This window comes from Pristiophorus japonicus, chromosome 17 (assembly GCF_044704955.1).
Source record: "Pristiophorus japonicus isolate sPriJap1 chromosome 17, sPriJap1.hap1, whole genome shotgun sequence".
Taxonomy (NCBI): domain Eukaryota; kingdom Metazoa; phylum Chordata; class Chondrichthyes; family Pristiophoridae; genus Pristiophorus; species Pristiophorus japonicus.
In genome coordinates this window covers 118,838,418-118,854,994 of record NC_091993.1, presented here as the reverse complement: position 1 = coordinate 118,854,994, position 16,577 = coordinate 118,838,418, and the positions used below count along the sequence as shown (strand labels likewise).

Below are 16,577 nucleotides of genomic sequence, written 5' to 3'. Positions count from 1 at the left end.
CTCCCATCAGGTGTGTGCGTCGGGTTCTCAATGACTTTTCAATGCTTTGACTAGTTGACAGCTGCAGAATTGGTATAAAAGCTACCATTTCACAGCTGTTCACTTTCCAATCTCAGAGGCTGAAGCCTTCAGGATTTGGAAGACACTGGCGCTGTATGCAGTTTGGAGGTGTCTGCACTGAACTCTCTATCCACTGTCACCTCCTTGGAGCAACCTATCTCACCATTGACAGATCGCTTCTGTCATCTCAACTTCAGCTGCCATCTATTCCAGCAGCATCGGTGCCCTTGAGAAATTCTCAGCTTGGTCCTCAGAATCCCACCATGATCAGCCCCACACCAGCATTATCAGGCACACCAACATCACTAACACACACCAGCATCACCAACAACAACACCAACCTTCTCCATAATCACCTGCTGCTGTACAGGACACAGGGCATCAGCACCCGAACACATTGCTGCTCAGGACTCCAGGGATGACCTCACCATGGCCAGATTTACTTCACTTGACGCTGTACATCCTGGCTAACACCCCACATCACCACCATAAGGCATCCCTGCAATGCCGAGGTCATTCCTTTCACACTTATCACCATTGTGGGGGGGGTTACTCTTATGTCTCACCATTCACTACAACTCACGAAGCCACTTCCAAAGGTTCACACAAATCTGTCCAAGAATGCAAAGTGTTCCAAATTAAGATTTCAATGTTTGTTTGAGAACACATTAGCAGAAACTCTACATGAACATAGGCTAAAAGACCCAAGTCCCTACCCATGTGTGTTGTTAGTTAGTATGATTGGACAAGGATGAGGGTGAATGTGAGGGGTGGCTAGTGAGAGGGGGATGTGATAACGTAGATAGAGAGAGAGGGATGGGTGGAGGTGCAAGGTCAGTTGGTGTGAGCAAGGATGTGCAGGAGTAGGGTAGGGAAGGCAGAGTGATGCGGATGTGATGAGTGGCACAGCGGGATGAGGTTGAGTGTGGCTTTGCATTGACATTTTGTGATCTACGGAAATCAATGAAAGGTTTGCACCACTACAGCCTGGTCCTCCTAACGACATCCCTGCCTGTGCCCTCCTGTGCAATGTGCAACCAGGCTGTGTTGGTGTCCTAGGGAGGTCTCTTCCGTCCATTGGAAGGGAAGAGAACCTCCCTGCGTACTGTGACTCCCTCCATAAGCACATGGAGTGATGGGAGAGCCTGGGTGCAGCCATGCAGCTCTGTGCAGTGGTTGTCAGCGTTTGCTGCACCTTAATGCTGCAAAACACTGACAGCACAGCTGTTAAAATCAATGTGAGCATGGTCCCTTTAAGGAAACCAGCTGATGACGCGTCATCAAATTATGTCATCAGACCTGCTTCCTTTTAATTGGCCGGCAACCTCACAGGGTGGGCTTAACAAGCCCTATCCACGGTAGATTGGCCGAGGCCTATATTCTCTGGAGTTTAGAAGACTGAGACGTGGTCCGATTGAAACATACCGAATTCTTACAGGGCTTGACAGGGTAGATGCAGGGAGGATGTTTCCTCTGGCTGGGGAGTCTAGAACCAGGGGTCACAGTCTCAGAATAAGGGGTCGGCCATTTAGGACTGAGATGAGGAGAAACTTCTTCTCTCGGGAGGTGGTGAATCTTTGGAATTCTCTACCCCAGAGGGGTGTGGGGTCACCCTTATGTCTCACCATTCACTCCAACTCACTAAGAGTATATTCAAGACAGAGCTCGACAGATTTTTGGATATTAAGGGAATCAAGGGATATGGGGACAGTGCGGGGAAGTGGAGTTGAGGTAGAAGATCAGCCATGATCTCATTGAATGGCAGAGCAGGCTCGAGGGGCCGAATGGCCTACTCCTGCTCCTATTCCTTATGTAAGAGTCTTCAGACCATGCAGGCTGGAGCGAGGAGCGTCTCCGCCTCCCGCCACTGACCCCAGCGTCCCGGTCTCGCCCCGGTCGGCGAGATTGCGGCTTGACTCCGCCAACCCTCCCCCCCGCTCCCCTCCCCCCACCCTTGTATGGTTTCTGTGATTTGAGCAATCTGTTGAACCACTGGTAACAACAATTTAAATTGTTTCAAATGTCTTATGAAGTTTTTATTTGCGGTTAATTGGAGAAATTGTCCAACAGAGAGCAACTCTTAAAGATACCGGGGCCACTTAGCATCTGATTCTGTACCTACTGAATTTTTTTCTCTCTTCGCGAGATTTTATTTTATATTCAAGGCACTATATAAATGAAAGTTGTTTTCGGAACATTTCCTGCCATTCTTAGGAAGGCAGTAAGATGTTACAGGAAATGTGCTGTTACCAACACAGTCATAGAAACATAGAAACATAGAAACATAGAAAATAGGTGCAGGAGTTGGCCATTCGGCCCTTCGAGCCTGCACCGCCATTCAATGAGTTCATGGCTGAACATGCAACTTCAGTACCCCATTCCTGCTTTCTCGCCATACCCCTTGATCCCCCTAGTAGTAAGGACTACATCTAACTCCTTTTTGAATATATTTGGTGAATTGGCCTCAACAACTTTCTGTGGTAGAGAATTCCACAGGTTCACCACTCTCTGGGTGAAGAAGTTTCTCCTCATCTCGGTCCTAAATGACTTACCCCTTATCCTTAGACTGTGACCCCTGGTTCTGAACTTCCCCAACATCGGGAACATTCTTCCTGCATCTAAACCCGTCAGAATTTTAAACGTTTCTATGAGGTCCCCTCTCAGTCTTCTGAACTCCAGTGAATACAAGCCTAGTCGATCCAGTCTTTCTTCATATGTCAGTCCCGCCATCCCGCGAATCAGTCTGGTGAACCTTCGCTGCACTCCCTCAATAGCAAGAATGTCCTTCCTCAAGTTAGGAGACCAAAACTGTACACAATACTCCAGGTGTGGCCTCACCAAGGCCCTGTACAACTGTAGTAACACCTCCCTGCCTCTGTACTCAAATCCCCTCACCCTCCAGTCACCCTCCAGTCACCCTCGTATGGAACATAAGAACATAAGTAATAGGAGCCCCTCGAGTCTGCTCCACCATTCAATAAGATCATGGCTGAACTGATCTTGGCCTAAATTCCCGATCCCTATATCCCTCGATTCCCCTCGAATCCTAAAATCTATGAATCTCAGCCTTGAATATACTCAACGACTCAGCATCCACAGCTCTCTGGAGTAGAGAATTCCAATGATACAAAACCCTCTGAGTGAAGAAATTGCTCCTCATCTCGGTCTTAAATGGCCTGTTTTCCTACATTCCAACAGTGCAATTGCTACATTACTTCAAAGTACTCCGTTGGCTGTACAGTGCTTTGGGACGTCCTGGGGGCCAAGAAAGGCGCTATATAAATGCAAGCTCCTTCATTTTCTTTTTCCATAGCAAAGCATCCCAAAGCATTTCACACTAGGACTTGAGCAGGAGAAAAGGTGAGGGTTAGGGGTGAGAATTGCAGAATGCGAGGGCAAAATGGCAGAAGAATCCAGCACCGGTGGTGGAACAAGGAGAGGATGGAACACATGAGGGAGTAGAGTTAGAAGAGTGGGATATGCAGGTGGGGATTTACAGCTGGAAGAGGTCAGTGTAATATATGCACCTAGTGAGGATGCTCTCGGGTTTGTAGATCTGTTGCATTGTGAGTGGCTTAGCCAGTCACGTGGTGTTCACAAGACTCAATAAAACCCCAGTCATTTGGGTCTAGGTCATCCACGATGAGGTGTGCAGTAAAAACAGAAAATGCTGGAAATCTCAGCAGGCCAGGCAGCATCTGTGCAGAGGAAGCAGAGTTAACGTTTCAGGGTGCTTGAGGAACAGCACCTCATCTTTCATTTATGCACTTTACAGCCTTCTGGACTCAACATCGAGTTCAAAAATTTCAGAGTGTAACCGTTGCCAATCTTTGGCTCCCTTTGCCCCCCCCCCCCCCACCCAGAGTCTGTTCTTTTTTTTTCTCCTTGTCTCTAATGGCAGTCGGTCATTATCCTGCCATTCACACCCTATCTTGACAAATGTTTTTCTAACTCCTGGCATTATCATTTGAATTTGGGCCATCATCCCTTTTGTCTCTCCAATCTCTCCTGCCTTCCACCCTATCACAGACCTTCCCTTTTGTTCTTTCTTCCCCTCCCCCTTTCAGGTCTTGTTAAGAATCGGTTCTTTCCGAACACTCTCCAGTTCTGACGAAGGGTCAGCGACCCGAAACGTTAACTCTGCTTCCTCTCCACAGAGGCATTTTCTGCTTTTATTACCGATTCCAGCATCAGTATTTTGCTTTTGTATGAGGTATGCAGTTGTGAGCCTAGTGGATAGACTCCCAAAGCAAGTGCTCTACTCGGAACTCCTTCAACGCAAACGAGCCAAAGATGGGCAGCGATACCGTTACAAGGATACCCTCAAAACCTTCCTGATAAAGTGCGACATCCCCACTGACACCTGGGAAACCCTGGCCAAAGACCGCCCTAAGTGGAGGAAGTGCATCCGGGAGGGCACTGAGCACCTCGAGTCCCGTCGCCGAGGGCATGCAGAAATCAAGCGCAGGCAGCGGAAAGAGCGTGTGGCAAACCAGTCCCACCTGCGACAAAGTCTGTGGCTCTCGTATTGGACTGTTCAGCCACCAAAGAACTCACTTCAGGAGTGGAAGCAAGTCTTCCTCTATTCCGAGGGACTGCCTATGATGATGAGGATGAACTGGTAACGTGTAGTGTGATTGTTAAACCTTTGTTAACAAATCAACTAGTTCTTAATAGCAATGTGTTGCTATGAATTCTTAAGCAAAGAAACCGTGAAGCAAATACATTACAGTTGGGAGGACTGCAGTCATGGAGGGATCTTTCGATGAGTACAAGAATTTCAAAATGGTGCTGCCTAGGGAATGGCGGAACTAATGCAGTTCAGCTTGGGTTGCCTTTTTATCATTTATTTTGCTTTTTATTTGTCAGTTATAAAAATATTGGGGGTGAAGGAAAGGGCTGTTTGACTGGGCAGGTGGATGGAGACAGGAGGTCATGTGATGAAACCTCCGGGAATAGGTCCAACCAGAGATGGCAACCTGGCACTCAGCAAGGATTGGTGTTATTGGTGAGGAATTTATGCAGGCGGTGAACTCTGTATAAGTTAGAGATCAGCATGGATTTGTTAAGGGAATATTTTGCATCGGTCTTCATGGTAGAGGATACTACAAACATCCCAATAATTGATAATCAAGGAGCTATTGTGGGGTGGGGGGGGGCGCGGTGGGGAAATTAAAACAATCACTATCACTAGAGATAAAGTATTAGGCAAGCTAATGGGACTAAAGGTGGACAGGTCCCCTGGATCTGATGGCCTGCATCCTAGGGTCTTAAAAGAAGAGGCTGCAGAGATAGTAGATGCATTGGTTGTAATCTACCAAAATTCCCTGAATTCTGGAGAGGTCCCAGCGGATTGGAAAACCGCAAATGTATCACCTCTATTTAAGAAAGGAAAGAGAGAGAAAGCAGGAAACTATAGACCAGTTAGCCTAACATCTGTCATTAGGAAAATGCTGCAGTCCATCATTAAGGAAGTAGTAGCAGGACATTTAGAAAATCATAATGCACTCAAGCAGAGTCAGCATGGTTTTATTAAAGGGAAATCTGCTGGAGTTATTTGAGGATGTAATGAGCAGAATGGATAAGGGGGAACCAGTTGATGTTGTATATTTGGATTTCCAGAAAGCATTCGATAAGGTGCCACATAAAAGGTTCCAGCACAAGATAAAAGCTCATGAGGTTGGGGGCAATATATTAGCATGGATAGAGGATTGGCTAATTAACAGAAAACAGAGAGTCGGAATAAATGGGTCATTTTCAGGTTAGCAACCTGTAATTGGGGTGCCACAGGGATCAGTGCTGGGGCCTCAACTATTTACAATTTATATTAATGACTTGGATGAAGGGACTGAGTGTAGCATTGACAAATTTGCTGATGATACAAAGATAGGTGGGAAAGCAAGTTGTGAGGAGGACACAAAGAATCTACAAAGGGATATAGAGAGGCTCAGTGAGTGGGCAAAAATTTGGCAGATGGACTGTAATGTGGGAAAATGTGAGGTTATCCACTTTGGTAGGAAAAATAAAAAAGCAAATTATTATTTAAATGGGGAGCAATTACAAAATGCTGCAGTACAGAGGGATCTGGGGGTTCTTGTACATGAAACACAAAAAGTTAGTATGCAGGTACAGCAAGTTATCAGGACGACAAATGGAATGCTGGCCTTTATTGCAAAGGGGATGGAGTATAAAAGTAGGGAAGTCCTGCTCCAACTGTACAGGGCATTGGTAAGACCACACCTGGAGTACTGCGTACAGTTTTGGTCTCCTTATTTAAGGAAGGATTTACTTGCATTGGAGGCTGTTCAGAGGAGGATCACAAGGTTGATTCATGAGATGAAGGAGCTGTCTTATGAAGAAAGGTTGAGCAGTTTGGGCTGATACTCCTTGGAGTTTAGAAGAATGCGAGGTGATCTCATTGAAACATATAATATTCTGAGGGGGCTTGACAGGGTAGATGCAGAGAGGATGGGAAATCTAGAGCTAGGGTGCATAGTTTCAGAATAAGGGGTTGCCATTTAAAACTGAAATGAGGAGGAATTTCTTCTCTCAGAGGGTCATGAACCTTTGGAATTATCTACCCCAGAGAGCTGTGGAGGCTGGGTATTTGAATACATTTAAGGTGGAAATAGACAGATTTTTGAACGATAGGGGAGTCGAGGGTTCTGGGGAGCGGGCAGGGAAGTGAAGTTGAGACCAGGAACAGATCAGCCATGACCTTATTAAATGGCGGCGCAGGCTCGAGGGATCAAATGGCCTACTCCTGCTCCTATTTCTTATGTTCTTATGTGTCTGACTAACTTGATTGAATTTTTTAAGGCGGTAACAAGGAGGGTCGATGAGGGCAGTGCGTATGATGTAGTGTATATGGATTTTAGCAAGGCTTTTGATAAGGTCCCACCAGGCAGACTGGTCACGAAAGTAAAAGCCCATGGGACCAAGGCAAAGTGGCAAGTTGGATCCATAATTGGCTCAGAGGCAGGAAACAAAGAGTAATGGTTGATGGGTATTTTTGTAACTGGAAGGCTGTTTCCAGTGGGTTCTGCAGGGCTCAGTGCTAGGTCCCTTGCTTTTTGTGGTATATATCATTGATTTAGACTTGAATGTAGGGGGTATGATTAAGAAGTTTGCAGATGATACTAAAATCGGCTGTGTGGTTGATAATGAAGAAGAAAGCTGTGGACTGCAGGAAGATATCAAACAACTGGTAAGGTGGGCAGAACAGTGGCAAATTGAAATCAATCCAGAGAAGTGTGAGGTAATGCATTTGGGGAGGGCTAACAAGGCAAGGGAATATATATTAAATGGTAGGAAACTGAGAAGTGTAGAGGAACATAGGGACCTTGGAGTGCATGTCCACAGATTCCTGAAGATAGCAGGCCAAGTAGATAAGGTGGTTAAGAAGGCATACGGAATACTTGCCTTTATTAGCCAAGGCATAGAATACAAGAGCAGGGAGGTTATGCTTGAACTGTATAAAACACTAGTTAGGCCACAGCTCGAGTACTGCGTGCAATTCTGGTCACATTATAGGAAAGATGTGATTGCACGAGAGAGGGTACAGAGGAGATTTACGAGGATGTTGCCTGGACTGGAGAATTTTGGCTATGAGGAAAGATCGGATAGGCTGGGGTTGTTTTCTTTGGAACAGAGGAGGCTGAGGGGAGACCTTATTGAGGTGTATAAAATTATGAGGGGCCTAGATAGAGTGGATAGGACGGACCTATTTCCCTTCGCAGAGCGGTCAACAACCAGGGCACATAGATTTAAATGATTGGTAGAAGGTGGTTTAGAGGGGATTTGAGGGGAAATGTCTTTACCCAGAGGGTGCTGGGGGTCTGGACCTCACGGCCTGAATGGGTGGTAGAGGCCGAAACCCTCACCACATTTAAAAAGTACTTGGATGTGCACTCGAAGTGCCGCAACCTACAGGGCTACAGACCCAAGAGCTGGAAAGTGGGATTAGGCTGGATAGCTTTGTTTGCCGGCGTGGACTCAAAGGGTCGAAATGGCCTCTTTCCGTGCTGTAAATTGCTATGATTCTATGATTCTTGATTATGTTGGGTGAAGCTCAGGAGGGCAGCAAGCTGGCATTGGGACAGTGGAGTTTGGAGGTAACAAGGATGTACCTGAGGGTTTCAGCAGGGCTTTGCTGAGGCCGCACCTAGAGTACTGCGTACAGTTTTGGTCTCCGGATATGCTTGCCTTAGAGGACGTGCAACGAAGGTTCACTAGATTGATTTCTGGGATGACAGGGTTGTCCGATGAGGAGAGATTGAGTAGATTGGGCCTATACTCTCTGGAGTTTAGAAGAATGAGAGGTGATCTCATTGAATCATACAGGATTCTGAGAGGGCTTGACAGGATAGATGCTGAGAGGCTGTTTTCCCAGGCTGGGGAGTCTACAACTTGGTGGTATCGTCTCAGGATAAGGCGACGGCCATTTAGGACTGAGATGAGGAGAAATGTCTTCATTCAGGAAAAGGCAACCTTTGGAATTCTCCGCCCCAGAGGGCTGTGGATGCTCAGTCGTTGAGTACAGGCAACTGTCGATTATCCGCACACGGATGCAACGGGAAACCGTTGTAATGGCATTTAAAACTCCTTGTGTGTTTGCGCGCTGCTGCAGCCGCTGTCTCTCGCGGCCACCGCTGATGTTTGGAGTCCTTTCTGCCCGGGAAGGCAGCGCGCTCCGGAACCCCGGAGCTAGACAATCTCCTCCTCGAGGCCACCTGCATGCATGTCGGTAATGTCCATACTTAACTGTCTTGTTACTGTTTGTAGCTGATTGCACAGTTTTTATTCATTGAAGTTTCAACTTTATAATGTCAACTCGCTCTGACGGAGAAATCGTTTACCCGGCATAGCCCAATCCCCGAGGGACCCGGATAATCGAGAGTTGCCTGTATATTCAAGGCTGAGATCGATAGATTTTTGGGCTCTAGGGGAATCGAGGGATAATGGGGATAGGGCAGGAAAGGGGAGTTGAGGTTGAAGATCAGCCACAATCTGATTGAATGGCGGAGCAGGCTCGAGGGGCCATATGGCCTACACCTGCTCCTATTAGTTAGGTTCTTAAAATTTGAGTGAGGCGGGTGTGGAGACGGACGCTGTTTCGGAGTTGGGCATTGGCAGCCTTAGTGAGGGTCTGGATGTGGGGCTTAAAGCTCTGGGCTGAGAAAGACACCAAGATTTCACATCAGTAGATTGTGCGAGGGTGGGCATTCAGAGAGGGGCTGCAATTGAGAACTGGAGCACAGAGTCTGGAATGCTGGCCAAAGGGAATGGTTTGATCCTTTCCAATACTGAGCTGCATGAAATTCTGGCTCACCAACGCACCGCATGTTCTATATCGCTCTCGGGGAAATACAAGAGGATGTGAAAGAGATGAGAACAGCTTGTACATTTTAAAATACAGCCCAGCTGCATAATATTTGCCTAATCTGCGAATGTTAACGATCGAGTTGATTGGGAAGGAATAAACTCTCGGTTACCACAGCAATGCAGTCATTTAATTTTAGGACTGCAGGTTTTCACTGCCAACTTGAGGTCACGAGGTGGGGGTCAGATACCTTGAGAGAAGGCGGCATCCAGTTGAATATTTGTGAGAAGCTTAGAATTCAATCTCTGTGAGAAAATCTTTTGGCATTTCAGGCGGCCTTACTGCAATGCCCTGGAGTCACTTATTCTCTGCTCTGATGAGGCCCGAAGGGTTTTGTGACCTCTTGTGGCTGTTTCAGGTGCAGTTAAATGGTCTCAGGTCCAAGTTCTCAGTCTCAAGATGGCTGGAACTGTTCCGAGTTTTATATAACAACTTGCATTTTATGTAGTCATTTTAACATTAAAATCAAAAGCCTGGGGCCTTTCCCAAATGGGAAAGGTTAGAGGAGTGGCTAGCGAGCCATGGAAGGGATGGATTCAAAGGAAAGAAAGTCTTACATTTATATAGCGCCTTTCACGATCACCGGACGCCTCAAAGCGTTTTACAGCCAATGAAGTACTTTTGGAGTGTAATCACTGTTGTCACTGGGAATGCGGCAGTCAATTTGCGCACAGCAAGCTCCCACAAACAGCAATGTGATAATTGTTATGTAAAAATAAAGAGTCTGACTGGATACTGTGAGCTCAAAATAAAGTGCAACCTTCGTCTTTTATTGCAGGTCTTCAGAGTGCCTCTCCAGCCTTTGAGGCCTCCTTAAGTACCTGTGCTCCCAAGGGATTATGGGATCCCTTGGGACTCCAGGGAATCAGCCTTCTGGTGGCTGTACTAAGTATATATAAGTTTACATATATAACAAAAATGACCAGATCATTTGTGTTTGTGATGTTGGTTGAGGGATAAATATTGGCCAGGACATCGGGGATAACTTCCCCTGCTCTTCTTTGAGATAGTGCCATGGGATCTTTTACGTCCACCTGAAAGATTAGGACAGGTTTGGTTGAAAATTGAGTTTTAGGAAGGCTTTTAAAGGATACTATTGGTGATCTTTCAGCAGTGGCTCGGTGGGTAGCACACTCATCTCCCAGTCAGAAGGTTGTGGGTTCAAGTCTCTCTTCAGATAATTGACCGCAAATTTCAGGCTGACGCCCCAGTGCAACATTGAGGGAGTGCGGCACTGTCATAAGTGCCATCTTTCAAATGAGATGTTAATTGGCCAATCAGCACCTTCCTCTCAAGGGCCAATTCGGGATGGGCAATAAATGCCGGCCTTGCCAGCGACGCCCACATCCCAGGAAAGAATTAAAAAATATGAGGCCCCAACTGCCCTCTCAGGTGGAATTAAAAGATCCCACTGCACTATTTCGAAGAAGAGCAGAGGAGTTATTCCCAGTGTCCTGGCAAATATTAACGCTTCAACCAGCAGCTAAAAACAAAACAGATTATCTGGCAATGATCACACTGCTGATTGTGGGAGCTTGCTGTGCGCAAATTGGCTGCCGAGTTTCCCACATTACAACAGGGACTACACTTCAAAAGTACTTCATTGGCTGTAAGCAGCTTTGGAATTACCTGAAGTTATGAAAGGCACTACATAAATGCAAATTATTTTTTTCATGTTTCTGGGGCATTTGGCGATAGTGGCAGTGCCAAAGGAACTGCTTTCCATAGAAACAGGAGTAGTCCATTCAGCCCGATTGTGGCTGATCTGCACCTCAACTCCATTTACCCGCCTTTGTTCCGTATCCCTTGACACCCTTACCTGATAAAACCCTATCGATCTCAGTCTTGAAAGCTCCAATTGTCCGACCATCCACAGCCTTTTGGGGGCAAGAGAGTTCCAGATTCTTACCACCCTTTGTGTGAAAACTTACTTCCTGATTTCCCTCCTAAATGGCCTAACTTTAATTTGTTATGCAATGATTGTGTCCCCTTGTTCTGGGTCCCCTCACCACAGGAAATAGTTTCTCTGTATCTACCCAATCGAATACTTTCATTATTTTAAACACCTCGATTAGATCACCCCTCGTCTGTCTATACTCAAGGGGGTACAAGCCAAGTATATTGGGCTCAGCTCCACTTCCCTGTCTGCTCTCCCTAACCCTTCACTCCCTTATCACTCAAAAATCTGTCTATCTCCGCCTTAAATATGACCCAGCCTCCACAACTCGCTGGGGCAGAGAAATCGAAAGATTCTCGACCCTCTGAGAGAAGAAATTCCTCCTCATCTCAGTTCTAAATGGGCAACCCTTTATTCTGAGACTATGCCCCCTAGTTCTAGATTCCCCCATGAGTGGGAACATCCTCTCTGCATCCACCCTGTCGAGCCCCCTCAGTATCTTATATCTTTCGATAAGAGTTTATGCAGGCTGTCCTCATAAACTAACCCTCTAAACCCTTGCTGGCATTTACATGTGGCAGGTAAGTGAAGAGGCTCCTGGGGTACAAACCAGGGCAGTGAGGTGGCAGTAGGCATCACCACCCCCAGCATCATCATAGGCAGTCCCCTCGAAATCCAGGAAGACTTCCTTCCACTCTAAAAGTGAGTTCTCAGGTGGCTGTACAGTCCAATATGGGAATTACAGTCTCTGTCACAGGTGGGACAGACAGTGGTTGAGGGTAAGGGAGGGTGGGACAGGTTTGCCGCACGCTCCTTCCGCTGCCTGCGCTTGATTTCTGCATACTCTCGGCGACGAGACTCGAGGTGCTCAGCGCCCTCCCGGATGCTCTTCCTCCACTTAGGGAGGTCTTTGGCCAAGGATTCCCAGGTATCGATGGGGATGTTGCATTTTATTAAGGAGGCTTTGAGGGTGTTGTTGAAACGTTTCCTCTGCCCACCTGGGGCTCGCTTGCCGTGTAGGAGTTCCGAGTAAAGCGCTTGCTTTGGGAGTCTCGTGTCAAGCATGCGGACCCCATTGTCACCACCCTATTTCCCCATTGTCTCCACCGCTATTTCTCCTGACTTAGTCCAATGGTTGCAACGCAGCAGAGATGGATTAGGAGAGAGGAAGGTTGTCTGAAGAGGGAAAGGGATGAATATTCTGGAGCTTTGCTTGGTTACCTTTGAGGACCAGGGCGCGCGTATGCAGAGCTTTTCCTTACCAGATTAAATGGGTAGTTTGGAGCTCTACTCTCCTGGCCAACCTCCCACTTTCCACTCTCTGTAAAGTTGAGCTCATCCAAAACTCTGCTGCCTGTATCTTAACTCGCACCAAGTCCCGTTCACTCATCACCCTCTGTGTTTGCTGACCTACATTGACTCCTGGTCTGGCAACACCTCGATTTTAAAATTCTCAACCTTGTATTGAAATCCTTTCCCTCGCCCCTCCCTAAGTCTGTGACCTCTTCCGGTGCTACAACTCTCCGAGATCTCTGCTCTCCTCCAATTCCTACCTCTTGAATTCCTTCGCTCCACCATTGGCCGTGGGTTCAGCTGCCTAGGCCCTAAACTCTGGAATTCCCTCTCTAAACTTCTCAGAAGAACATAAGAATTAGGAGCAGGAGTAGGCCATACGGCCCCTCGAGCCTGCTCCGCCATTCAGTAAGATCATGGCTGATCATCGACCTCAACTCCACTTTCCCGTCCGATCTCCATATCCCTTGATTCCCCTGGAGTCCAGAAATCTATCGATCTCAGCCTTGAATATATTCAGAGACTCAGCATCCACAGCTTTCTGGGGCAGAGAATTCCAAAGATTCACAATCCTCTGAGTGAAGACATTTCTCCTTATTTTAAATGGCCAGCCCCTTATGCTGAGACTGTGCCCCCTAGTTCTAGACTCCCCCAGCCTGGGGAAACAACCTCTCAGCATCTACTCTGTCAATCCCCTTCAGAATCTTATGTTTCAATGAGATCACCTCTCATTCTTCTAAACTCCAGGCCCATTCAACACAATCTCTCACCACCTCTCAAACTCTCTTTCCTCCTTTAAATTGCTGCTTATAATCTATCTCTTTGACCAAGCTATTGGTCATCTGCCCTAATATCTCTTTCTTTGGCTCGGTGTCAGTTTTTGTCTGATTAAACTACACTCCTGTGAAGTGCCCTGGAATGTTATACAATGTTAAAGATGCTATATAAATACAACTTGATGTACTCGCCGCTGAGTCAGATGGTTGTGGGTTCAAGTCCCACTCCAGGGACTTGAGCACAATAAATCTAGGCTGGCATTCCGGTGCAGTGCTGAGGGAGTCCCGCACTGTCGGAGGTGCCATCTTTCAAATGAGACATTAAACCGAGGCCCCGTCTGCTCTCTCAAGTGGACATAAAAGATCCCATGATGCTATTTCGAAGAAGAGCAGGGGAGTTATCCCTGGTGTCCTGGGGCCAATATTTATCCCTCAATCAACATAACAAAAAAACAGATTATCTGATCATTATCACATTGCTATTTGTGGGAGCTTGCTGTCAGCAAATTGGCTCCCTCGTTTCCCACATTACAATCGTGTCTACACGCCAAAAGTATGTCATTGGCTATAAAGCACTTTGGGACGTCCGGTGGTCGTGAAAGGCGCTATATAAATGCAAATCTTTCTTTATAATTGTGTAGTTTGTACATGACCTGTGGAAGCACTGCAACTGATGGACTGAGTGACCATTTCATTCGCTTGAAACCATTCCTGTCTCCACAGGGTCTCTCTCCATAAAATGCCGACCGTTCGCCAATCACTGCGGCAACTTGGATTGAAACTGACGGACGTCTCTCGGGAGGTTAATAAATACTTGCAGACAAGCGTGCGCAATGGAACAGCACCAACAATCCTCACCAACTACCTGGATGTAAGTGCGGTCCTTCTGCTTAAACTCTACGGTCATGTTTGGTGTCGCAGTGTAAATGCGTTGCAGCTCCGTGCTGTAGATTGTCGGAGAGGGACGCTAGGTTGATTGCTCACTTTGCTCCTGAGTTCAGCTGTCAAGTGAAGGAAGGATTCCTTCCGGTCTTAAGAAGTCAAAAATTGGTGGAAGTCGGGGAAGATTCACCACGGGGCAGATTCACCACGGGGCAGATTCACCACGGGGCAGATTCACCACACGAGGCGGATTAACCATAGAGCGGATTAACCGCGGGGCAGATTCACCTCGGGGCGGATGGGGTTGCAGCCCCAAGCTCACCAAAGAACATAGACCCAACAAATAAATGCAGGAAAAAAAAATAAGGCCTCCCAAATTCGCACACAGGAAGTCTCGCAATGTTATCTTGTAAAGTATCTACAGGATATATACTTGCTTATACAGGCTAGATTCACTTATTTATATTGATATACAGAAGTACCTATATACACTAATGTACTTGTATATTGAAGTACCTATATACACTAATGTACCTATATACAGAAGTTCCTATATACACTAATGCACCTATATACAGAACAGAATATGTACTAGCCTGTTTTATTTCATGTTATTGAGAGAAATTTGCATATATATATAGGAATCTACTACAGGTTGAACCTCTTATCTAGAACTCCCTTATCCGGTACCACCCCTCGTCCAAAACCATTCCCGGCCACCGGGTGGCGCATGCGCAGAACTCCAACATGAACAAATTGAAGCCCTTCCTCACTGCCGACTCCCTTAATCGCTGGCCTGACCCCGCAATCCACCACGCCCCCCCCCCCACCCACCCCCATGATCTCTCTGCTGCACTCCCAGCCCCAAGCCAGCCAGTCCCGATATCCCCCTGCTCAGTACCTCACCATCCAATTTAACGTGACCACCCCTCGTCCAGAAAAATCCCTTATCCAGAACAGGCCAGGTCCCAAGGATTCCGGATAAGGGAGGTTCAACCTGTATTGCAATGTTATCAGAACCAGAATATATACCTTTTTGGTACAGAATATATGCTTTCATTGTTAAATATACTGGCCTTTGTTTTCATACTCCGAATCAGAATCATATAAGTAATATAATGAACATGAACAAACGTAACGATCGGCCCATTAGGATCAGTTTTCCCCAGGCCCATCAGGCCCTTGATCCGGCCCTGGGTGGAAGAGATACCCTCAACGCTACTAGCCATCAGCATTGCACTGCTAGAGGCTAGAGGCATCACTAGAGCAGGCATCGACAACAAGATCCAACACCGCCTCCAGTGCGCTAGTGCAGCCTTCGGCCGCCTGAGGAAAAGAGTGTTTGAAAACTAGGCCCTCAAAACTGTCACCAAGCTCAGGGTTTATAGGGCTGTAGTACTACCCACCCTCCTGTATGGCTCAGAAACATGGACCATGTACAGTAGACATCTCAAGTCGCTGGAGAAATACCACCAACGATGTCTCCACAAGACGCTACAAATCCCCTGGGAGGACAGACGCACCAACGTTAGCGTCCTCGACCAGGCCAACATCCCCAGCATTGAAGCACTGACCACACCTGATCAGCTCCGCTGGGCAGGCCACATAGTTCGCATGCCAGACATGAGACTCCCAAAGCAAGCACTCTACTCGGAACTCCTTCACGGCAAACGAGCCAAAGTGGGCAGAGGAAAGGTTTCAAGGACACCCTCAAAGCCTCCCTGATAAAGTGCAACATCCCCACCGGCATCTGGGAGTGCCTGGCCAAAGAGCACCCTAAGTGGAGGAAGTGCATCCGGGAGGGCGCTGAGCACCTCGAGCCTCTGCCGAGAGCATGCAGAAAACAAGCGCAGGCAGCGGAAAGAGCGTGCAGTAAACCTGTCCCACCCACCCTTACCCTCAACGACTATCTGTCCCTCCTGTGACAGAGACTGTGGTTCTCATATTGGACTGTTCAGTCACCGAAGAACTCATGCTAAGAGTGGAAGCAAGTCTTCCTCGATGCCGAGGGACTGCCGATGATGATAATGCTAGAGGCTGGGAGCGAGTTAGCCACACAAATCGTAGCCTGGAGGTCTGAGGATGGTGAAGGGAGAAATAAATCAGAAATTCAGTTCTGGGTCTCTCTCCGGTCTCTGATTCTGGGCCCGTTCCCTCTGTTTCCTGGGACTTGGCTCCTGACTTCAGCTGGGTCCAGCTCTGGCTCTTGCTCCAGATTTTACCTGAATCATGGGCCCCAGCTCCTGTCCCTATCGCTGGTTTCAATTTCTGCATCCCCCCACCCCCG

General features: G+C 47.3%; 1 protein-coding gene across 1 annotated transcript in view; it reads left to right on the top strand.

Moving 5' to 3' along the window:
• The window catches only part of ren (renin), a 77,969-nt gene that overhangs the window by 15,727 nt on the left and 45,665 nt on the right, over positions 1–16,577 (top strand). The window contains exon 2 of the mRNA XM_070859219.1: positions 14,132–14,279. Coding sequence (XP_070715320.1) covers positions 14,132–14,279 — 148 coding nt within the window. The remainder of the gene's footprint in view (positions 1–14,131; positions 14,280–16,577) is intronic.